The 23,526-nt window shown below is 36.4% G+C and overlaps 4 protein-coding genes and 1 pseudogene across 9 annotated transcripts; all 5 read left to right on the top strand.

Annotated features, from left to right (window-relative positions):
- The first annotated feature begins 1,567 nt into the window (after positions 1 to 1,567).
- On the top strand, positions 1,568 to 3,971 carry LOC110409450 (AAA-ATPase At3g50940-like; annotated as a pseudogene). The gene is made up of 4 exons (XR_016350783.1): positions 1,568 to 2,609; positions 2,842 to 3,183; positions 3,386 to 3,566; positions 3,599 to 3,971. The product of XR_016350783.1 is annotated as an AAA-ATPase At3g50940-like (transcript).
- A 970-nt stretch (positions 3,972 to 4,941) lies between these two features.
- Positions 4,942 to 8,383, top strand: LOC110409449 (AAA-ATPase At3g50940-like). The gene is made up of 3 exons (XM_021418796.2): positions 4,942 to 6,078; positions 6,351 to 6,692; positions 7,211 to 8,383. The coding sequence occupies exons 1-3, from the start codon at positions 5,158 to 5,160 to the stop codon at positions 7,898 to 7,900; spliced, it is 1,953 nt and encodes a 650-aa protein (XP_021274471.1). The 5' UTR covers positions 4,942 to 5,157; the 3' UTR covers positions 7,901 to 8,383.
- A 1,875-nt stretch (positions 8,384 to 10,258) lies between these two features.
- Positions 10,259 to 14,271, top strand: LOC110409133 (endoglucanase 24-like). The gene is made up of 6 exons (XM_021418381.1): positions 10,259 to 10,894; positions 10,986 to 11,269; positions 11,416 to 11,853; positions 12,067 to 12,214; positions 13,099 to 13,265; positions 13,714 to 14,271. Exons 1-6 carry the CDS (start codon positions 10,681 to 10,683, stop codon positions 14,044 to 14,046), a joined length of 1,584 nt encoding a protein of 527 aa, XP_021274056.1. The 5' UTR covers positions 10,259 to 10,680; the 3' UTR covers positions 14,047 to 14,271.
- A 266-nt stretch (positions 14,272 to 14,537) lies between these two features.
- Positions 14,538 to 17,518, top strand: LOC110409053 (polyamine-modulated factor 1-binding protein). 4 transcript variants are annotated; one of them, XM_021418271.2, is made up of 3 exons: positions 14,538 to 14,697; positions 15,612 to 16,479; positions 17,038 to 17,518. In XM_021418271.2, the coding sequence occupies exons 2-3, from the start codon at positions 15,620 to 15,622 to the stop codon at positions 17,210 to 17,212; spliced, it is 1,035 nt and encodes a 344-aa protein (XP_021273946.1). In that variant the 5' UTR covers positions 14,538 to 14,697; positions 15,612 to 15,619; the 3' UTR covers positions 17,213 to 17,518. The 4 variants fall into 4 exon arrangements, with proteins under 4 accessions (XP_021273946.1, XP_021273947.1, XP_021273948.1 ...); XM_021418272.2 differs by having other exon boundaries at positions 14,616 to 14,769; XM_021418273.2 differs by having other exon boundaries at positions 14,684 to 14,823.
- A 446-nt stretch (positions 17,519 to 17,964) lies between these two features.
- TAF14 (TBP-associated factor 14) lies at positions 17,965 to 20,351 on the top strand. Of its 2 annotated transcripts, XM_021418275.2 has the most exons (6): positions 17,965 to 18,355; positions 18,744 to 18,832; positions 18,917 to 19,138; positions 19,217 to 19,404; positions 19,484 to 19,605; positions 20,014 to 20,351. In XM_021418275.2, the coding sequence occupies exons 1-6, from the start codon at positions 18,251 to 18,253 to the stop codon at positions 20,107 to 20,109; spliced, it is 822 nt and encodes a 273-aa protein (XP_021273950.1). In that variant the 5' UTR covers positions 17,965 to 18,250; the 3' UTR covers positions 20,110 to 20,351. The 2 variants fall into 2 exon arrangements, with proteins under 2 accessions (XP_021273950.1, XP_021273951.1); XM_021418276.2 differs by lacking the exon at positions 18,744 to 18,832.
- Positions 20,352 to 23,526: the final 3,175 nt, after the last annotated feature.

Here is a 23,526-nt window from a genome sequence, read left to right on the forward strand (position 1 = left end):
TTATAATTTTAATTATTTTTAATTAAGTTATATAAAATTACCCTTAACGAAATTACACGTCATATACAAAAATATATTACATGTCATGGTTAGATTGTTACATGTTATATTAAAAAAAATTATTGTTATACGCTATATACAAAAATATGTTACATACTATGGTTAAGTTGTTACACGTCATATACGAAAATATGTTACACGTTATTATTAGGTTATTACACGCACAAAAACATGTTATATGCCATGATTAAATTGTTACCCACCATGTTGAAAAAAAATGTTATTATTACATACTATATACAAAAACATATTACACGTCATAGTTAAAATAGATTGTTACACGTTATATTGAAAAAAAATTATTAATGTTACATGCCATATTGAAAAAATATTGTTGTTACACATTATGTTTAAAAACATTTTATCATACTTTAATATCTAAAATGTTGTTATTATTTACGAACTAAAACTTCAAATCCTCTCAACTTTTTTAATTTTTTTTTTGATAATTTAGTACCGATTAAAGTGTTTCTAACATATTTTTGTTAATAAAAACATAAATTATTTTTATCTAAAACACCTATTTTGATTAAAAATTTTAAAAAAAACTTCTTTGAAAATCTATTTATAAATTTTAAATTATTGAGTGTATTAGTGTCTAAGTCCTGAATTGATTCAATTAAAAGTTATTTCAAACATCTATAATCATTTCTATAGTTTTAATTTTATCCAAAATACTCAAAAATTAAAATTTTCAAATAGTCACTTATTCAAACACATTAGTGTATTGAAAGCACAGAAAAAGAGAAATCTGAAAGCATAGGAGAGAGAAATCGAGAGTATAACAAATAAATTTTGAAAAGATAAATTAATAAAATTAGAGAAAGTGAAATGGTGAAAGAGAAATCAGAAGTATAACTAGAGAAAAATTATGATGAATAGTTTAATTTATTTAAAATAGTTTTAAAAATATTTTTATTTAATTATAATTAGATATGATTAAAAATAATTAAATTTATTTTAATATTATTTTTAAAATATTTTTATCAAAAAAAATTATTTTTCATAATTTTTTTTGAACTAAAGCACCATGATAAATCAAATTTCAGCTCAAAATTCGCCATGCAATGGCGTCTTAAAGAAAGATTTCCGGGCCAGAATCATGGGGCGGTGAGGAAGCAAAAATAAAATTGGCTACTCCATGCCGATGCAGCAGGACTTCACTTCTGGATGAGGCCAAGGCTTGGGTGCTGGTATGACTCAGAGGCAGTCCAATTAAAAACTAGGTAGCAACGTAATTCTACAATTCATCTAACCGTCCAATAAAGAAATGGCCCAGCATGTTTTTGTCCAAACTGCAGTCTCCACGTGCTAGTCATTGTCTAGTGAGAAAGTACATTCTTTAACCCTTTTTAGTTCGGAACACGGAAACATCCTTATCCTTATTAATCTTTGGTTTAGTCTATAGTGTAGTCAGACACCTTTATGATTTCATGGCACAGCATTTGTCGTCTTCTGTTCTTTTTTCTTTCTTGTAGAGCAAAAACATGCTAGTTTATAACTTTATGAAGCCTGGACTGGAAGGGTGGAACTCCTCATTCTACAACAGTGAGATTGTGGATTTGTGGTGTGAACCATCGAAGCATGGATGCAGAAAGCATAAAAGCTGAAGAAAGATTGAAAAGCCAAGATGAACTCGTTGTGGGCGTTTTTAGCTTCCCTTGCCCTGATTCGCAGCACTCTCTACAACTACCTGCCAGAAAAACTGCGCTTATACATCTCTTCACGCTTTGAGGAGTGGACTAGCCGTTTCACTACAGATGTGACCACGGTGTTCCGTGATTATCAAAGCTCAAACATGAACCAACTTTTTCAGGCTGCAAATCTTTACCTTGGAGAATCACTTCCCACCATTTCAATCCCTCGGGTGATGGTACAAAAGACTGAGAACAGCAGGAATCTTAGCTTTGCCATGGAGAAGAACTCTGAATTGGTTGACGTCTTTGAAAATGTACCAATGAAGAGGAAGTACTTCTCTGATTATAGCCAAGGAATGTCCAAGCACGATATCAGATGGTACGAGCTGTCATTTCACAAAGAGCACAAGGACATGGTTACCAGGTCTTATTTGCCACACATCCTCAAAAGAGCCAACAAGATCAAAGAGAGAAACCGGGTGGTGAAGCTCCACACGGCTGCCCGTGATTTTTGGACTGCAAAACCTGTAATAATTCAGCATCCCATGACGTTTGAGACCTTAGCTATGAATGGTGATCTCAAGAAGATAATTGTGGAGGATCTTGACAGGTTCATGGACAGTAAGGAATACTACCAACAGATTGGCGAAGTGTGGAAAAGAGGGAACTTGCTTTACGGGCCTCCAGGCACTGGAAAGTCTAGCTTGATTGCTGCTATGGCTAATCATCTAAACTTTGATATCTATAATTTGAATCTGTAAGCTGTATCCTCAGACTTGGTTTTACAGAATTTGTTGCTTAGTCATGGCCAATCGTTTCCTCCTTGTGATAGAAGATATAGACTGCTCCGTTAAGCTGCAGAATCGAGAATGCAAAATAGAGCAACCTATAAAATATCTGCAGCATAACAACGTTAGTCATGATTATTGTGATATAATGCAGATTCCGCAATCATAACATGATATTTACGTTTATGGCGATTGAATAACTTCTTCTGAAATGTCCAGATTTCCATATAAAAAAAGATTCTTTTCTTTTCTTTTCTTTTGAACTTCTGAAGTAAAATATGCAGTTCACAAGCGATTGAAATTGTAATTCTATATTTTAAATTTAACTATGTCCATGCTTCATGCCATCTTCACAGGTGACACTTTCTGGAATCCTAAACTTCTTTGATGGTATTTTCTCCTGCTGTGGGGAGGGAAAGATTCTGGTTGCTACTACAAATTACAAGGAGCGGATTGACCCTGCATTACTTCGATCTGGTTGCATGGACATGCACATCTACCTGACCTACTGTACTTTCTCTGCCTTCAAGCGACTGGGTTTGAAGTACTTAGAGATTTCTGATCACAGTCTCTTTCATCACATTGAAAAGCTTCTACCAGAGGTTAAGGTTTCCCCTGCAGAGGTAGCTGGTGAATTGATGAAAACTGGGGATCCTAAGGCTTCTCTCGAAGGCCTGATCAAGCATCTTGAGAATAAGGTAAACAGGAGCATTACTTTCCATAGGAATATTAGTAGTTATACTTCGACTTAGTCCCTTCGGGACTGTTTTTCATGGTGACTTTGTCTTGATTTACTGCTTGATGAGTGCCAAATAACATGGCTTCTATGGCGATGCTCTTAATTAACGTTACATGTTATCATCCTCATGTTCAATGTGATTGATTGGGAGTTTTCTGCAGTTGCTTGCAGATGGCAATTCTGAAGTTTGTCCTGGGCATCCGTCATCTCATCCATCAAATTGCCTGGTCCAGGAATCTTCAATTTCTCTTACTTTGGCATCCAATGAAACTAGTATGGACAATGCAAAATCTCCACGTCCCAACCCAGATGTTTCAGCCGATGAACAGAAGGCCACAAAGAGTCAAATTTAACTGAGAATGGACCTCCAGAAGAGGATAGCAACAACTATGACAAGAAGGATTTGCTCCAGGGCCAATCTTCAGGAAACAATATTCTAGAAGTCATTAAAGACATGGAGAAGGAGCTGTTGAGCAACAAAGAAGCGATAATAGCACTACTAAGTAAATCCACTCTTGACTCCGAATAGACTGTCCAAGATTAAGTCCAACATATAAGAAACTGACTAAATCTCTCACAGATGCTGAGGCCAACTTGGAGATCTTTTGGCTCAAAATATTAAATGAGTTGTATTGACAAAATACTCGTATTAACATATTGAAGATGTTTAATGGTAATTCAAATATAATAGTTGAAAAGGGTTCTTGTAATGACACTTTGCTGATTCACTAATCCACTTCCTTGTTACATGAAGCATGCCTCTTTTCCTTCTGTCTTTCTTTCTTCTTTCTCCCTTTTACTTTATACTTTTTAACATTGTTGCAGGCCATGGAAGAGCATTTTATAATTGATGAGTGATCTGTCATTACTTTTGATTTCTCCCATTCAATACTTTGTAGCACTTTAGTATCTTTGAATAGGTTTAGCATCTGTTTTGGAATTCTTTGCTGTCTCTGAAATTTCTCCTTTTGGTATATATGCTGCCAAAACCAAAAGCCACCAACTGCAACTGCAGATATGAAGTAGATGCCTCGCCAAGGATCAGGCAGCCTCTTTTCTGGTCTTTTCCTGTATGTCTGCATCTCTGGTTTACTGTTTTATTAGGCATGATCATGGCAATGTCATAGGGGTATTTAAAACAAACAGAAGTTAAAATTCATGTTTAGCTTCACCCAGACTCTTGTCAACTCAAAAATCAAGTCCAAAACGATTCAAAATCTAAAATTTGATAGGGGTCTTGAGTATTAAGCAAGCAACTTCCATTCATTTTCTCTTCTGGGTAAGTTTTTCAACATTATATTTGAACCATCCTCTTGTTTATTCTTCTAAGCTTCCTCCCCCTTGCCAACTAATCCCACTGTTCATTCATAAAACCTTGTAGATCATATTTTCTGCATAGATCAAAGGCGCCGGCAGACGTAAAAAGCAAGATAAAAGAACCTTTATGAACAAATTAGTCTAGCTTCTACCCAGGATAAAGTGAAGAAGAAAGTATTTTTGTGACAGCTACAGGGTAACAAAAGGAAATTACGGGGAAAAAGAACAGCTGGAAAAGTAAAAAGAGGCCGTCGTTTTCGTCCATTTTTTGTCAAAGCAAGGAGCTTTCGATGCCTTCCGATCCATTGACTGTACCGGTCTTACTTTATTATCAGCTTGATTCCATTTTGGCTTACCGTGGCTCCTGCGTCGATGGGGTCACACGCAGATATTATTTTAATCTCTATTTGTGACCAAACAAGACTTTTTGACATGAAAAACATAAGCCTGAACGCTGCTGTACCTTTCTTTCAACTTCATGTGTTTTGGCAAGGAAATTTCTGTGTCACAAACCGGAAGGCGGTGAAAGCTTCTTTTCCCTTTCCTTTTCTCGTTGTGTAAAAAATTGGCCCAGAATTGCTGCTAGTGAAAGGAAATCGACAGCCTAAGACTTGCTATGGCATCGACGCTGTCAATGTTGGCTACTTTCACCATTATCCGCAGCACATTCAATGACTTCATCCCGAAGGAAATAAGAGAGTACTTGTGGAGTTTCATTCGCCGTTTCTCATCGGAGTTCACCTTGGTTATCGAAGAATCACACGATGGGTCAAGCAACCATCTTTTCAAGGCCGCCGTGGCATACCTTGGTAGCCATGTGCTGTCTGCTTCATCTGCTGCTGATTCTCCCAAACGGCTCACTGTAGGGAAGAATGAGAATGTGAGGATGTTCGCTTTTGGCCTTGATAGACACTCCGAGATTGTGGATTTCTTCCATGGTGTTCCCATGAAATGGAAGTACAATTCCGATGCTAACACGAATAATAATCAACTGACATCTGAATCGAGGTGGTATGAGCTCAGTTTTCAGAAGAAGCACGCTGAGATGGTGAAGAGCAAGTATCTCCCTCATGTGGTTGCCATGGCGAGAAAGCTGAAGAACCAGAACCGGATGGTGAAGTTTCATAGCATCAGGCGTGAGAGGTGGTGCTCGAGTGCTGTCAATCTAGAGCATCCCATGACATTCAATACTCTGGCCATGGATGGAGATCTCAAGAAAGATATCATCGAAGACCTTGACAGCTTTATCAATGGCAAGGAGTACTACAAGAAAATTGGAAAAGTATGGAAGCGTGGTTACTTGCTTTATGGTCCTCCAGGAACTGGAAAATCAAGTTTGATAGCAGCCATGGCAAATCATCTGAACTTTGATATTTACAACCTGAATTTATCTGCAGTGAACTCGGATTCCTCCCTCGAGTATTTGTTGCTTCATGTGTCAAATCGTTCCATCCTTGTCATTGAAGATATTGACTGCACAGTCAAACTACAGAACCGGCAAGCAGGAGATGAAACAGGGAGTTACCCACATGTACAGGTCATTCGGATTTCCTTCACTCAATATAAAACGCGTATAAACTTAAAACTATTCTGATCTTGAAGATGAGTTTCTTTAGTATTTCGAGATGTTTCTGTATTCCGCTTGAGTGTTCATCTATTTGTTTTCTAGTTATTCTTAAAGATTTAGGAACTTTTTGAACTAATTAACCTGCTTTCCCAAAATTTGTACATTCATGATCATCTTGACTTGGTTCTTCCCTTTGTTTGTGAAGGCTCTTAAACTTTATGTGCTGTTGCCATTTCCATCAGGTGACGCTTTCGGGACTTTTGAATGCCATTGACGGCCTATTGTCATGCTGCGGAGATGAGAGGATTATTGTTTTCACCACCAACTACAAGGACAGAATTGATCCAGCTTTGTTGCGAGCAGGTCGTATGGACAAGCACATATGCTTGTCCTATTGCACAGTCTCCACCTTCAAGCAACTCGTAGCCAACTACCTTGGCATTTCTAATCATGATCTCTTTTGTCATATTGAAAAGATAATGGAAGGGATTAAAGTTTCCCCAGCTGAAGTTGCTGGTGAACTGATGAAGTCCAAAGATCCCAAAACTTGTCTGAATGGCCTAATTCAGTTTCTAGAGAGCAAGGTAACTCAATCTTCAACCAATTCATGTTGATGTCATCAAGCACCATGATGAGCTTACGCATGAAAGTAGGTAGACCATGGATTTGTGTCAATAAAGCAACATCAGAGAAAAGCCTAATGAGACCACCACCCTTATTTTATTTTGGATTTTGTGGCTTTCCTTGGCTGATCTGCATTTTAAAATGACTTTGCTTTGGACAATGCATATGTTAGATGTCAGGTTTAAGCCTCCTATTGCCTACTAGAATTTTGCTTATTAAAATTGGCCTTTCAGGATTAGAATATGGAAGTTTCATGGGAAGCCAAGCTATATAGAAATATTCTTAGCCTGAAAGATAGCAGAAAAGAATGGTAATAACCAATTTATAGTCGTGCGATAGTAAATGTTAACCTGCATAGGTTGCTACTAAATTTCAATGGCATGTGCATGATCAGACCCTTAGCATGAGAGACTTGCTATTTTTGTTTGTAGCTCTATTCTACGCTTGTAACAATCATCCCTTGATTTGCCTCCATCAGGCATCGGAGGCAACTTCGGAAAGAACAAAGCCGGAGGGAGAAGGCAGTAGCAATCCCAAGCAGGAGCAAGGATGTAAAAGCAAGGATGCCACTAAAACTGATATCACAAATGGTGACTCTCCAAATCATAACGCAATTACATTTCTAGCAGTTGGTTCCAATCCAACGACAGCTGGTGAGTATACAGTAGAGGCAGAACTAGCACCTATCCTTAGAGCAGTTCTTTTAAAACATGGAGACATCGTTGCCAACAGCTCATTGAATTCAATGCAATGCCGTTCATCTCTCCTGGAGATTGCCTGTGGCATTATCCAAAAACTACAAGCAGTGAAATTGGAAGATGTGACTGAACTTGAGCTTCAGTCCATGCTTACAAGTGTTTCTGATTTGGAATCCTTAAAGGTGCAAATTAGTTGGCTCCATAAGAGACTAGATGAAATTGTGGAGGCACTGCAACTAGTCAAGCAGTCTTCCACCCTCAATGAAGACATGAGGAGAAATCTTCAAGAAATTGTGGAATTGGAGAAAGAGCTGGAAAGTTGCGACATACAAAAACCAGAGCAAGAAAAGAAATCCCTCCAAATTCAGGAAATGAAGGCTGTGACCGAAAAGCTTTCCGAAACAGTCTCAAGCACTGAGGCAAAACTGAGTTATTTCCAGCAGAGGTCTTTGGTGGATGGCCTGCTCTGACTCATTTTTTCTCCACTTGCGTCAGAAGCATTGACAATTAGTCTGGTAAAAAAGGTTTAACAGCATGCCACTCCTCCTTACTGCTACCCATAGCTAGAAACTCTCTTGTAATCAATAAGTAGCAGTAGTATTTCTGAAGTGCATACCTTATTATGAAGAAACTTACCGCATCACTGCTTCCTGAGTCACCTGACTTGGTGCCACCTAGAAGCCCAAGATTTCAGTTCGGCCCGTTGGCCTTAACAGGCTCTCTTCTCCATTTTGTTTTTCCTACACATTGGGCATCCCTTCTTCTTCTCCTCCTCTTTCATTCTTTCTTCTTCTTTTTCTGGTGGACCATTCTTGTCGGGCTGCAACTCAAGGACAACACTCACCTTCTTGGATTTCCTTCCAATGGGGCACTACCAGATTGGAGCCCACTTTCCCTTTCGCTTCTCCTTTCTTTGAAATAGCAAAAAAATAAAAATATCTTTTATTATAGTATTTTATTGTATTGTGACATTTTTTCTCAGTGACGTATAATAATAAGTAGTATTTTAACTATTAATAATTAATCAATAATTATTTATAAAGTTTTATTTGATAATAAATAAAAATATAAAAACTTAATTGAATAAGATAAAAGAATAAATACTTATTTAAAAATTTTTAAATAGTTTAAGTGTTTTACAAGTATTGTTCTTAAAAGAATAATGAGTTATTTTAAGTTTTTAAAAATAATTTAAGAATTTTTTTAGTTATCTCAATAAAATTTTCATATTATTCTACAAAGATCCATAATAATCAAAATTATAAACATTTTAGTAACTTCATAATTTAAAGAAGGGGCCAAATTGTCTTTCCTTTTTTTTTTTTTTTTTTACTAATGGTAGCTTTTCACAATTAAGCTAAATCAAGAGGGAGAAAGATTAATTTGGTTATAAATTACTTTATTTTTTTAATAATTATAACTTGATTATAACAACTTATACTATTAATAAATTCATCTTTAATATTAATGGTGGATTTAAGATTTTAGGTGAGAGGTGCCTAAAGAGTAATTATATAAGATTATAAATCTATATAACTCAAATTTTATACGTATAATAATAATAAAAATTAAATATCAAAAAAATTAATGGGTGCCGTCATCATCCTAACTTTGTCACATTCTTTATATTGTTTTTTTTTGCATGATCTTTACTAATTATTAATTAAATAAATTAGGGGCTGATTATATGTATCATACCTATCGTGCTCTAGCCAAAACTATATCTTTATTATCTTCAAAATTTACACCTTGAGTTTCAATATTAACACACATATTCTCACAAAATATTTGTATGCTTTATAAAAATGAGCAATAATTGATTCTAATTGAGTGAATGAATTAAATCGATTGAATTTGGTTAATTCAGTTCAATTTGTTTAATTGCTTAATATAATTTATTCAATTATTTTGATGATTTTCGATATTCAAATTTGATAATCAAATCAATTAACAAAATAATTATTAATAATATAATTAATATATGTTATATATTATATTTTTGATATATTAAAAAATATTTTTAAATTTTATATAATATAAAATGCTAAAAAAATAGTAAAATCATCAAAACCAATAGAATATAAATCGATTTCGATTATTTTAAAATATACTTTCATTGATTTTATTATTTAATTTTTAAAATTTTTAAATTAAATCAATCATGTGTTCACCCTTAAATTGTCTTATTATTCAACCAATTACTAATTACTAGTAATTGCTAAACATTTAATCCTCGGACATTTTATCCTAAACAACTAAATAACATTAATATTTAAATTTAAATATCTAAAATGTTTTTTTTTCTCTTTTAGGCCTATCTCAATAGGCCATCTTATGACTAGATATGGCTCAAATTTAGTTGAATTTCTCAATGAGCACCATGATGAGTGCTCATATGGGGATCTCGATCCAATTGGATCTAGCACTTTTCGACCAAATCTAGTCATGGGGTGGTCGACCGATCGTGAGTTGGTTTACAACTAATGGTAAAATAGAAGTTTTTATAAAAGTTTTATAATTTAGTAATTTTTAATAATATTATGTAATCAAATTAACAAAATTATTAATGATTGATTAACGGTTAGATTTATATGTTTAGAAGAGGATATTATTTTAAAATAAAATATTTATTTTGAAAACTAATAAACATAAATGTAATTATGATTAAAAGTGGTAGGTGTGGGGTTATTTTACCTTTTTTTTTATTATTATCATTTGTAAAATTAAAGAAAACAAGTGTCATCATCAGATTGGTTCATTTTCTAGTTATCCATGGACATTTTTTTGTCTAAGAAAACGACAGACTAAGGAGATCCTCCTCTCTTATTTTTCGAAGCAAACGACAGGCCGCCTTGTCCTCCTGGCTCCACCTGAGACGTTGTCCGATTCTCCACAAGAGTATCATTCTCCAGCCGCATCCCGACCCTCCATTTCGACCCCAAACCTCAGGGGTCTAACGGCGTATCCGGCTTATGCATAAAAATTATCAGGCATTTTCTCCAGGTAGTATAAGTAAAAGGAGAACAGAAGATGCTTGAACTTTGTCTTCAATCTGATTCCACATTAGATTCTTGCATTGTTCAATCGTGGCTATCATCGTCCTGAAAACCTCATTTTTGTTACGTTGTTGGAGCTTTGGCTTGACATAGCAACGTCGGATTACTTTTTTTCTGTGGTGGATATTCGTTTCTATGTCTTATTTTTGGAAGAATACAGCTTAGCCTGAAGCAGAAGGGATATCAGAGACTGGATGGGAGGGAAGGAGGCCGAGGCTTCGAAACCCAGGGGCTTGTTTTGGTGGTTGATAGTTTTAATAATTGGAGCTCTTGTAGTAACAACAGCTGTACTAACCATTTTAAGGGACTTCCATTACTTCAAGAAAAACCGACCTCCAAGTCACCCCATCAGCAAAAAATACGCTGATGCTCTTGAAATAGCTCTTCAATTCTTTGACATACAAAAATGTATATAACTTTTGATGAACTTGCAGTTGCTCTACTTCCCTTTTCCTTTTCCCTTCTTCTGGGCACTTACGTTTATTATTTTCTTTTGCAGCTGGCAAGTTAGTGGGTAACAGGATTTCTTGGAGAGGGGACTCAGGGCTGCAAGATGGTAGCGAAGGGAATTTGGATTTATCAAAAGGAATGTATGATGCCGGGGATACAATGAAATTTGGGTTTCCAATGGCATTCACTGCCACAGTGTTGTCATGGGCGATTCTCGAGTATGGTGATCAGATGAATTCTGTGAAGCAACTGGCATATGCGCAGAACTCGCTTAGGTGGATCACAGATTACCTTATCAATGCGCACCCTTCTGAGAGTGTGCTCTATATCCAGGTAGTGTATTTCTCGTGGCTTTCACTTTGAAGTTGTGATTCTTTGAAACGGATTTATTATGGATAGGGAAACAGCCACGTATTGAAAAACCTTTGGGCAATTTGGCATCTAAGTTGTTGTATATCTTTCTATCTGTGCTGTTGTAGGTGGGAGATCCGGAAGTAGACCACAAATGTTGGGAAAGACCTGAAACCATGTCAGAGAGAAGGCCTCTAATACAGGTTAACACATCTTTCCCTGGAACTGAAGTTGCGGCGGAAACAGCTGCAGCAATGGCATCAGCATCCCTGGTTTTTAAGAAAATAGACCCTGATTACTCGAATTCACTCCTTACCCATGCTCGGCAACTGTTCACCTTTGCTGATACTTTCAGAGGTTCTTACAGCATCAGTGTTCCTCAAGTTCAGAAATTCTACAACTCCACCGGATATGGGGATGAACTGCTGTGGGCTGCTTCGTGGCTCTATCATGCTACACAGGAGGAATCATACTTGAGATATGTAACTGAGCTAAATGGGAAAAATTTTGCTAATTGGGAGAGTCCAACTTGGTTCAGTTGGGATGACAAGCTTGCTGGAACTCAGGTATAATCATGATGCATAGTTTTTCCCTTTTTCTTCTCTGTTTAGTTTAGTCAAGTACTTAATATAGTAGTAGGCAAAGAGATCTCATTAGTACTGGTTCAACTAAATGGCTTAGAATTCCGAGTTCTACAAAAATGAGGGACAAATCCTGATAACCTTAAAAACATTGGTTAAGGTGAGACAGTTACCTTACTTTTACAATGTGGATTGCAGGTCCTTCTGTCCAGGATAAATTTCTTTGGTGTCAAAGAAATGTCAACTGTTGAGAACCTATGTCTTCAGTTGTACAGGAAAACAGCAGAGGCCATCATGTGTGGTCTTCTACCAGATTCACCAACAGCCACATCGAGAAGAACAGATGGTAACTTTCCTATATGATTTTGATGGTTCTCCTGTTTAGTCGAACCTTCGAGCCAGGGGGCAGGTGCTCTTTGCAAGCTGCATTGCTGGAGTCCAGTTTCTTCCCTCTTTAATTTATATTTTTTACAAATTACAATATTTTCTAGATAGCCAAATCCATTTAGGAGTTCATCACTTGTTTCCTAGATAGACAAATCCATTAGGAGTTCATCACTTGTTTCCTAGATAGACAAATCCATTTAGGAGTTCATCACTTGCCTTCTTGACAAAGAAAAAATGATTGAGCCTTGTAATTTTCACCACACCTGTTTCACCTGGAAAAGCATTTTATAGACTCAAATTGTGCTTCAATCCTATTTCGTTCCTTGTCTAGTTCTAAGCTTCCAACCAAGTATAGCTTTAAACTTCTCTCAAGATACTGCTAAGATATTTATAATCTGTCTCTTATGCCGACGCTCAAACCTGAATAGCTTCTTCTTCACAGAAACTAGAAATGTACCATATTCAATATGGTAAGTAATAGTACTAGTTTAATACTCCGGAAAAGATCCAAGACCAAGCATAGGCTTAAACCATAAGCAAGAGTCCTCTTGACCTGTTACCAGAATTCTGGTAGGTTTACAGATGGTAGTATGTCAATTAGGATGCTTGAGGATATAGATCTGGCATACAATGCCGGTCACCTATCATGATGTCAGTTTTTAGGTCTTCTTCCATTTGATAGGGTTCTGTGATTGGCTCTCCCCCGGGCCCTTCACCTGAGATTTAGAAATGCACTAATTTGGTAATATAAAAGCTACTATTAATTTGTACATTGTCTTAATTCTGATAGTTATACGTTTACAGCAGTCTATCGTTACAGTTGGAAACAATCTTTCATTGCAGGTGGCCTGATATGGATCACAGAATGGAACTCACTGCAGCATCCTATGGCTTCTGCATTCCTAGCTATAATTTATAGTGATTACATGCTCACTTCACAGACTGAAACATTATACTGCAGTGGGAATTCCTACAAGCCAGAAGATCTTCGCAAGTTTGCTATTTCTCAGGTAGACCTAAACTGGTGGCAATGCAAGCCATTAATTCCCCTATGCCAGTTAAATTCTCTTTTGAATCAGTAGTTACCATTAGAATCAAGAGTATCTTCTCTATACCAACAGAATGATATTGTAGAAGATAGAAGGGAACAGAAAACAAACCAAAAATAAATTTCAATTCTATTATTAGTATTGTTTTCGACTATCAAACAGGAATTCAACTAAAGTTGATGGTAAAGTATTAAAACAAAGTTGAACAAAGTGCCTGCTGCAGTTTGGATGAATTGCAACATTTCATAAAAGGTTCTCTACTGCAGTTGGATGATGGATTAGAAGCCACCGCCCTTTAAAGGGCTTCAAAATAAACCTTCAGGCATTTCTGAAAGGACGTATGCAACTTGGGATTTAACCATTGCGTTTCTGTGCTTCTCCTGACCAGTTATGGAACATTATTTTTCAGGCAGATTATGTGTTGGGAACAAATCCAATGAAGATAAGCTATCTAGTAGGTTATGGGAGTAGCTACCCCCAATATGTACACCACCGGGGAGCTTCAATCCCAGCGGATGCTGACACCGGCTGCAAAGACGGATTCAGGTGGCTGTCTTCAGACGATCCCAATCCAAACATAGCTTTTGGAGCACTTGTTGGCGGCCCCTCCCTGAATGATTCATACTTGGATTCTCGAAAAAATGTGAAACAGGGTGAACCAAGCACATACAACACTGCCCTCATCGTTGGCCTTCTCTCTGGCCTGCTCACTACTTCATCTGTGGCTAAATCTTACCCATAGAATGACGCTCATCCCCTGTACAGTTTTGAGCTTGTAAATAGTTGAAAGATGCATGAGAAAAGAAAAACAAACGCTTCCAAACTCTCTCTGGGGCTCCAGAGAGCTTTTCCCAATGCCTTTTTCTTTGTTTCTGAATGGAATCTTATAGCTTCACTAAGCTTCTTTTGCTTGGTTCTCATTTTGCAAATGAAATAAAATAATAAATGATTTTATAGGATGGTAAAAGAGGCATTCTAATCAGATTCCATAATTACCCTATTTAGAAACTAAAAAAAATAAAAAAATCATTATAAAAAAAATGGGCATTTTGGGTTTTGTCAGAATGTTGTCAAAATAAGTCAAAAGAAATAAAAAATAAAAATATTTGAGAAAGAAAACTAGATAAGGACATTTATTAATTTATTTTGAAATAAAGGTTTTTTCTGTTTTTTTCGGGTTAGTTTATTATGCATGAAATTTAAAAAACATATTTTTGTTGAAAAAGAAAGGTACAAAAGAGAAGTTGCTAGACGTCTCCTTGGTTAAAAAAACAAAACTTTTCTTTTACAGAACCGCGTGGTAGAACGAAGGCGAACAACAGCGCCAAGTGCCCTGGGAGTATCTTGTGCAGTCGGCTACACCCTATTCCTTTCCATTTCCTCCAATCACAAGGTTCTTTCTTCCCTGCATCTTCTCCCTCATGCTCTATTCCAATCCCAAAAAGGAGGAAAAAAAGCTTTTTGGGTTTGTCTTTCCTTGCCTGCCTTACAAGTTTTTGTTTCTTTTTTAGATGAAAATGTAAGATTTATTCATTTCAAGCTTGAATTTTTTGTGGCTTTCTGCTCATAAGGTTTGTTTCTTGTCGTTTCTGGTGATGGGTTAGGGTTAGATTTTTGTTTTAACGTGTTTTTTGTGTTTGATCAGCGACTGGGTAATTCGAATTAGGGTTCTTTTTGGTAGTTTTCTGGCTTATCTTTGTGCCATTGATTTTCTAGTGATTTTTGGTTCAGATCGTGGAATTTGTTTTTTTTTTGGTCCTGCTTTGATTAAGGTAAAGATGTTGCTAATTTTTTTTACGCTTTAAAGGGAAAAATTTTTTAAAAAATGTTTTCTAGACAATGTCAAGGAATTCTGCTAAATTCAGCATAGTGTGAGGCATTATTTTCTCAATCTCAAACATTTCCTGGAGCAAATTCGTGCTTTTGGGAGCTCAAAGAAACTTAATAAAGTTAACTTGAAGATATGGGTACGAAACCTTTTAGATGTTACAAGAGGCATGGTAGTTATTTGGAAAAAGTAATGCTAGCTTAAACGCAGTCCTGGTTGTTTAATTTTCATGCTGGCTTTGGAAAACATTGTCGTGATAGCTATAAGACGTTCATATAGCATCTTTAGCCAGTATGGTTTGAATGGAATGGTTCAACTGGATATGGACATTGCTATTTTGCCTGCTACCATCATTAATAATGATGGTGTGATTTGCACATTGATGCGTTCTGTTTTGCATCTTTATTGTTTGTGTTTTCATTATGAGTTGTTATACTGTTAAAGGTTGATGTTCTCTTACCTAGTTCTTCATAATTTAGGAAAGGGCATGGCAGCTGAGGGTGATCTTGACTTGTCAACACTGCAGTCTCAGCTAAGTGAAACTCATGAAATGTGGAAGCAGGAGATGGAAAAACGCCAAGGCCAAGTAGATGTGCTACAAGCCAAAATTATGGAGGTAAAGGCTTGCATACAGGGTTCAGAGGAGGAATCAAAGAAGGAGTTAGATGTTCTTTGGCGAAGGGTAAAAACTACTGCAACATTATTGACCTACTTGAAATCAAAAGCAAGAGTAATGGCTGTTCCTGATTTAGCCCATAAATCATGCGGCATAAAACTATTAGAAGGAGTGGGGCTTGTGGATAGAGAAGGTACACCATTGTCTGGTTGGTCAAGGAATGTTGATCTCTCTTCATTTGATTGTCTGGATGAAGAAGCATGGATTGGACTTAGTAGACAACAAGGTTCTTTGGATGAACAAGATGGAGCCTATATTGGCGAATTAATCCAGTCTGTGCAAATGGTCACGGATGTAATGGAAGTACTTGTTAAAAGGGTTATCATGGCTGAATCTGAAACTGCTATTGAGAAAGAAAAGGTAACTTTAGGTCAGGAAGAAATTCAAAAGAAGGCAGTCCAAATTGAGAATATGTCTTTAAAGTTAGAAGAGATGGAAAGGTTTGCTCTGGGTACAAACAGCATTCTTAATGAAATGAGGCAGAGGGTTGAGGACTTGGTTGAAGAAACTTCTAGACAGAGGCTACGAGCTGCTGAGAATGAACAGGAGCTTTCTCGTGTGAAGCGGGATTTTGAGTCCCTGAAATCTTATGTTAGCAGTCTTATTAGTGTAAGAGAAACTCTTCTTTCATCGGAGAAGCAGTTTCAAACCATTGAGAGGCTCTTTGAACGGTCAGTATGATCTTTGGATTCTTTGATTTCCTTGACTACACTTGTTCTTGATTCTTGGATGTTTGTTCCTTTCTCTGAAGTGTATAGCATGAGCCAGCAAATAGTTTGAACTGTTTTTTTTTGGATATGTTCTATCAGACCATGCAAATTGTATTAATATGGCACTTGTTGGTAATTTATTTATTATTATACTTGTTGGCAAATAATAACATGGACTTCCAGTTCTTTCAACCATCAACAAGGTGTTTGCATGAAGGTAGGTTTGTATTTCTTACTCTGCTTTATTCTACACAGGAACCCAATTTGGGGAGTCCCTTTTTTTTGGATAGTATGCAATATTAGGGCTTATGTTGGTTTAAGCGTGAACTTGATTTGTAGTGCATGATAGCAGCAGCTATTTTACTACATACAAAACTGCATTTTACATTTGAGCGGATGGGTGGATGGGCTGGGGAGTGGTGGTATTCAACACTAGTTTTGCATATCCTTCTAGTGCACAACATCTGGTTTAGTTGGAAATCTTATACATGAGTCTGTCTTCATTTTATTGTGAATCAGGCTAGTTGCAAAGACAACACAGCTAGAGGGTGAGAAAATGCAGAAAGAGGCTGAAGTTCAGAAGCTTATGGAAGAGAACGTGAGGTTGACTGCCCTTCTTGACAAGAAAGAAGCTCAGCTTTTGGCCATGAATGAACAATGTAAAGTAATGGCCCTAAGTGCTTCAAATATATGATCTGATCTGATTAGCTATCTTGTTCTACTGCCTGTTGGCCTGTGGCACCTGGTTGCTTTGTTCCTAGCAGACACGATGACCAGACGGGAGAACTGTAAGGTGGGACAAGCAATGCCTGCAGAGGGAAGTTTGTGACGACGGATACTTTCTGGAAAGTGTAACATTATGAAGAGAGCAGTGAACTTGAATTAGTGCCATTGTTGTGCTTTTGAAAATTGGACCATAAAGTGTGAATGCATATTGTTGTGCTATTGGAACACGAATTTGGTGTATTAATGAAGTTGAAAATGTCCATCGTTCTTGTAAGTGGTGGAATCTCATTGTGTTTTTGTCAAACATCCTCCCCTAACCACTAACTACCTTCATTTTTAAACTTAAAATCATAATACCCTTTATCATATAGAAACACAGTGAAAATTTGTTTTCAAGATTCAAACTGTTTTTTATGCCTTTTAGGCTGGATGACTTGGATTACCCATGTAAAGGAAAGGAAAGGAAAGAAAGAAGGAACAACTTGGATTACATGCAAAGCTATTTTACCATGACAAGATTCATGATGGGTATTCTTTGTTTCCAAGCTCATGTTCTTAGTCGAGTAATATGGATTGTATGCTATCGCTATGCCTTTGTTGACATGTCAACTTGTTTTCCTACTTGTTAACAACAGTGCAATCGCTATGCCATTGTTGACGTTTCAACTTATGTAGGACATGCTGTATAATCCTGGAAACATTGATCAATACTCTCATAATCCATCAACCCTTCAACACGTGTCCAACAGTTTTGCGGGGGGAACAGTGGGAGGAGGAATGAGGATGTTGATATTTTGACGACTCCAAGGTACGGCACATCTTCCAAGATGGCAGCTGACATGGCAAGCATAACAAAAAGAAAAGGCCCAGAATTTCTTCCATTTTTCCCCGTCAAACAATCTAAAGCCCCAATTTCCTACTCAAAATTGATCGAACAAATCCCCAAATCTGATACCCGAATTTAAACTCTTCATTCGCTTTGAGCCCACCTCGACTGTCTGCTGAAATGCCTCACACAGCTACGGAAACCCCAGCTGAAGATGGCGGGTCTGCTTCGAAGCCACAGCGCATCATCAAACTCGGCAAAACCCCTGATGATAGCGATAAAAAGGTCCTCTTTTCGGCTTCTTCAATTATTTTTGGCGGCTTTTACCTGCATATCCTACTAAGACAGAGTTCCAAAATTTCTGGGTTTTTTACAGTTTTTTAAAAGACTGTACCTTTTGCATAGTAATTGGGGAAGTAGTAGTAGTTCTTGAACGCTTTTGAGATCATTATTTTTATGGGGTTTTTAAGTCCCTAAGAGCTGAACTTTTCTATTCCTAATTACAGCTAAAGCAAAATTATGGAGTTTGATTTTGCTTTGACATTTCAAGACAAGAGCTTGGAAATGTTGAACTGGAACTTTGTTTGTTTATGCTTAGACAGATTTTTCCATTTTTGTTGAACTCTACCTCCATTATGATGACATTATTTGTTTTGTACATAATAATTTGTAGAGTGCAAACAGGAGACTTAAAGATATTGAAATTTGTGTTCCCATGGTATGTGGAACTATTGCTTTTTATCTTGGTCGAAAGGCTAGTGAGTGAGTATGTTTTTCCATGATACAAATTTTCTTTTCTTGCCTCATGGAAGAATAATGTTAACTAGATTTATCTACTTCCATTAGGTCGCAGTCCCATAAGTGGACTGTTTATGTGCGTGGGGCAACAAATGAAGATCTCGGAGTAGTGGTAAAGCATGTTGTGTTTCAACTGCATCCCAGTTTCAATAACCCTACAAGACTTGTTGAATCGCCACCTTTTGAGTTATCAGAGTGCGGTTGGGGTGAATTTGAAATTGGAATTAGCCTTTTCTTCCACAGTGACGTTTGTGACAAGCAGTTGGATTTGTGAGTTGATTATTTGGTTTCTGACTCGCTTCACTGGATGAGGAGCTTTGTTTACTAACTACGCTTCAATATTTGCAGGTACCACCATCTGAAATTGTATCCTGAAGATGAATCTGGGCCGCAGTCGACCAAGAAACCTGTTGTTGTGGAAGCATACAACGAGATTGTTTTTCCAGATCCTTCTGAGTGCTTCTTTTCTCGTGTGCAAAATCATCCAGCTGTTCTTGTGCCGCGGCTGCCTGCTGGGTTTAGCTTGCCTGCTGCAGGTAAATTGACTTCTTTTGCCCTTTTTACTGGAATCTTTTTCATTAAAATTTCTGTGAGGATCAGTTGCTTGTTTTGCAGTGCCATTTGAAAATATGAATGAAAGGGGAAGAGGCGATACCAAAGATCACCCACTCAGTCAGTGGTTCATGAATTTCTCAGAGGCAGATGAACTTTTGAAACTTGCAGCAGCTCGTCAGCAGGTTAGTATTGCTCAGTTGCTTTTCATTTTGGCAATTTACTTGGTTGAGCCTCTGAAGGTGTTTGTACTTGCAATTATACTGCTAGTTATGAATAGGCATGCCATATGCTCATGCAGAAAAGTCTAGCAAAACGTACAAGTTGAAGTATCTTTTAATCCATAGTGTTGTCACCCACCTGTTTTGTAGATATTTTATCAGTACTCTGATATTTTTCTACAAATTGTTGAGTCATGCTTGGTAACCTGCTATCTTGGCTGTGAATGTGGGTCTACTCCTTAAGCTTTTGGCCTGACTTTGGGCTTTTATGTTCCATTATGCATGTCTGATTTAGTTATTTGATGTAAACACTCTTTTATCTTTCATGAGCTTGTGGGACAATATCTTTTGACAATTTATACTGCTTGATAGGTGCAAGCCCATATTGTTAAGCTGAGAAGACAGTTGAGTGTGATTGATGGGATGCCTCAACCATTGAAACCGGCCTCCTCTTATGAATGTACATGATCATGATGAGGTTATTGTTGGAGTTCACTAGTCGAGTTTATATTGGGGAAGACAAAGTGAACTGTGACAGAAGATGTAAAGATGTGGATATCAATTGTAGCAACCTTCTTTATAGATTTAGTTGTAAGTTCTGCTCCTTAAGAGCACTGATTGTAGCTAAGTATTTAAACAACTATTGATGATTGTGTCAACCTGAAAAATGAAAGAGAATATATGTGCAGCTTTCTATTTTATTGAAGAAATTTTCCTTAATTGTTGTGGGCTTGTGGCACATGTTCTACTTAGGTATTTTTATGCTTGATTACATATTTTGCTGGTGGTCCTAGGAATCCTATTGTTATTGTTATTTGTCATCTACGATGACTCATGTAGCCCATGGAAATTACCATCTTGAAAAAAAATCGGAAGTTTTTTACTATTTCCAGAATTTTTTTCGTGTTCATAGAATGTAAAATGGTGATGATGGAAGTAAGCTTTATTTAAGTGGGAACTAAAAGCTTTCTTGAAGAGAAATGGTTCAAGAGTATGGAAGTTACGAGTATTGCTTACGATGTTTCAGGTTACAGTTACAGCATGATGCTCTCCTGTAAAAATGGACTTGATTTTGGATGGACGAGAGTGTAGGAGTTAAAAAAGGACTTGGGGTAACTTGTCAGAAGTAGGATATGAGGTCAGGAGCAACAGTTTGTGTGTTGTAGCCTGGACGTGACTTTATGGTTTTTGGGCTTTGGCGTGCACTTTCCTGCTGTGCAGCACGTTTACTTTCAGTTTGCTGGAAGTTGTGCTTCAGGACTTGTGAATGGAGCTTGATGGGCCACCTCTGCCTTCCATGCGGGGCTTCAAAACTAAGCATTTTGTGTGTGTTCCAGTTCGATTGCATCTGTTTGTCCTCGTCTGCATGCCAGATATATGCGAGCCTATTGATTTCTATCAATGAAGACATCTTTAAGGTGTGGTCTGACTTAACCAATATATAGGAAAAGAAGATGAAAACAACTAGATTATAATCAATTGACCTTTGTTCATTCGAGTTTAGCACTCAATGATTGAGCTTTTGAGTCATGATATACATTATTGCTCCATTAGGTATCATAAGGTTAATGTCCCCACACCCCAATTGATTCTATCCTAATTCCTTCCCAAGGAACCAAAAGAAAGAACTAAACAAAATCCTCATCCGATCATACAGTCAACTTCCCATTTGTTTTATCATCATAGTACAGGGAAGATGGTGTGATATAGATATATCCGGCGTTAAACTCTATCTGTCCTAGTTGAAAGTATCATCAAGCCTCCATCTGATAGTTACTGACTCCCTCTTTAACACAAATAGAAAATCCTTTTGCTCTTATTTGATCCGTTGCTTAATTAGTGTCTTTTTTTTTAATTTATATTTTATATCAAGTATTTGGACGTGTGACCTCAAATTATGAGATCAAGAACAGAACATTGAGTGAGATAGAATATGTCTATTTCATTAACATCGATAGACTACATACATGGTTGACTTAACTTAAGGAATGAATTTTGCCAGAGATTTGTTAGAGGAAATATCTATTGGAGCAGAGAGAAAAATGAGCAAGCCATAGAAATGCAGGTAGGAGAGAAGGTTTGAGTAGAGTAGGTTGGCAATGCCGAAGGATGTCACTAGCACTTGCGATGTTGAGCGGCATTACGTAGTTCTGCTAACCATTTTTTTGTTCTTGTTAAGGCATTTTCACGACAAAAGTAACATGGCCTTCACATGCACATCATTGGATGTGGTCGCCAATCGCCGTATTACTGATTCAGGAAAAAGAAATGCTTGCATCCTGTTTTTGATCAGGTAGCCATAGGCCACAACCAGGGGCCTCGCAGCCAGTGAGGTATTAGCTATCAAAAGATGACTTTTACCTTAGCGAAAACGATGGCATAGCCTATCTATGTCACTCACGGCGCCCATCCCAATTCTAAATTCCCCTTCAGCTAAGGTCATATCACTCAAAAGAAGTAATAAAGTTATGAGTTTATTTTAAAAATATTATTTATTATAATTTTAATTATTTTTAATTAATTTTTAACATGATTTGATAACAATACATTTTAAACAATTTCAAATAAAATTAAAATAATTTTAATTTTTTTATCTCACCATTCAGATAAAAACTTCAACATTAAATCTCGATTTCTCTCTTACCAAATACACTCTGTCTCATTATTTAGTTCTTTCTCGACATCTCCAAGAACAGAGATGATATCAAGTTATATATTTTAAATTCTTAAGTTTATTAGTTTATATATATTCATAAAACTTTAAAATTGAGAGATTAAAATTGATTAGACATATCTATAAATCAGAACACTGTATAACTTGGACAACTTAAACCTAACTATAAGCAAGCAAATCAATTAATTATTAAGTATTGCATTATTGATTTTAGATATTATATCACTAGTTTTTAAGGTATTGTGTGGCTAGTTTTTACATATTGCGTGATTTAATCGTTACGTCTTTAGTTTGTAGTTATTATGTGATTAGATTGTAGATATTGCGTGATTGATTTTTAAGCAATAACTAAGTTACATAGTACAAAAAAACTAGTCTAATCACGTAATGTTTAAAAGCTAATCATGTAATACTTAAAAACTAGTTACACAATACTTAAAAAGCATCAAAATTACTGAATTTCATTTAACAAAATCAATAACTTCAAACAACGCATCATATTTCATTTAACAATATAATCAACGAATATGCCTACTTGAGAAATTATGCTCAAAATGTTTAAAGATTTTTTTTCATGAACCAAAAGCTACTTCAAAATACTTAAAATGCTCCAAGCGCTCGAAAATTTTTTTTCGTATATCAAAAATCATTTCAAAATGTTTAAAAGTTTTTCCTTTTAATAAAAAATACTCTAGATGAATGGTTGGATGAGAAAAAGTAAAAAAATGTAAGTTGATTTGAGACGTGAATGTGAATTTTATTAAATGTAATTTTATTTAAAATTAATATTTTTAATTAAAATAATTAAATTATAAAAAATATTATTTTTAAAAACACTTATCAAGAGCATTTTTAAAAAGAACCCTAAAGTTTGCTATGAGCCAAAATTTGTTCTGGGATTTTGCATGCAAGATTACGTCCGTTTGCTGTCTTCTGAAAGAGGTGTATAAAGCAAGCTGGCAGGGTAGGCTCTAAAGCAGGCTTTTGGCCCTTGAAACATGGGAAACATGTCGTACGTTAGCTGAATGAAAGGCTGTAAGCATTTCCCAGTCTATCCTGTACCTTGATTATTGAGGGTTTTGAGAATTTTCATGTTTCTGGCAGAAGCACATGGGCAGTCCCGTAAGTGTTTTTGAGAATTCTACATGAACTCCACAGCAGTAGGTTCGTGCCCCATATGCTTCAGATCATACCCTTTAGGCCTTAACCTG

Source organism: Theobroma umbraticum, unplaced genomic scaffold (assembly GCF_002168275.2).
Source record: "Theobroma umbraticum cultivar Fairchild unplaced genomic scaffold, ASM216827v3 scaffold_44.0, whole genome shotgun sequence".
Classification (NCBI taxonomy): Eukaryota; Viridiplantae; Streptophyta; class Magnoliopsida; order Malvales; family Malvaceae; genus Theobroma; species Theobroma umbraticum.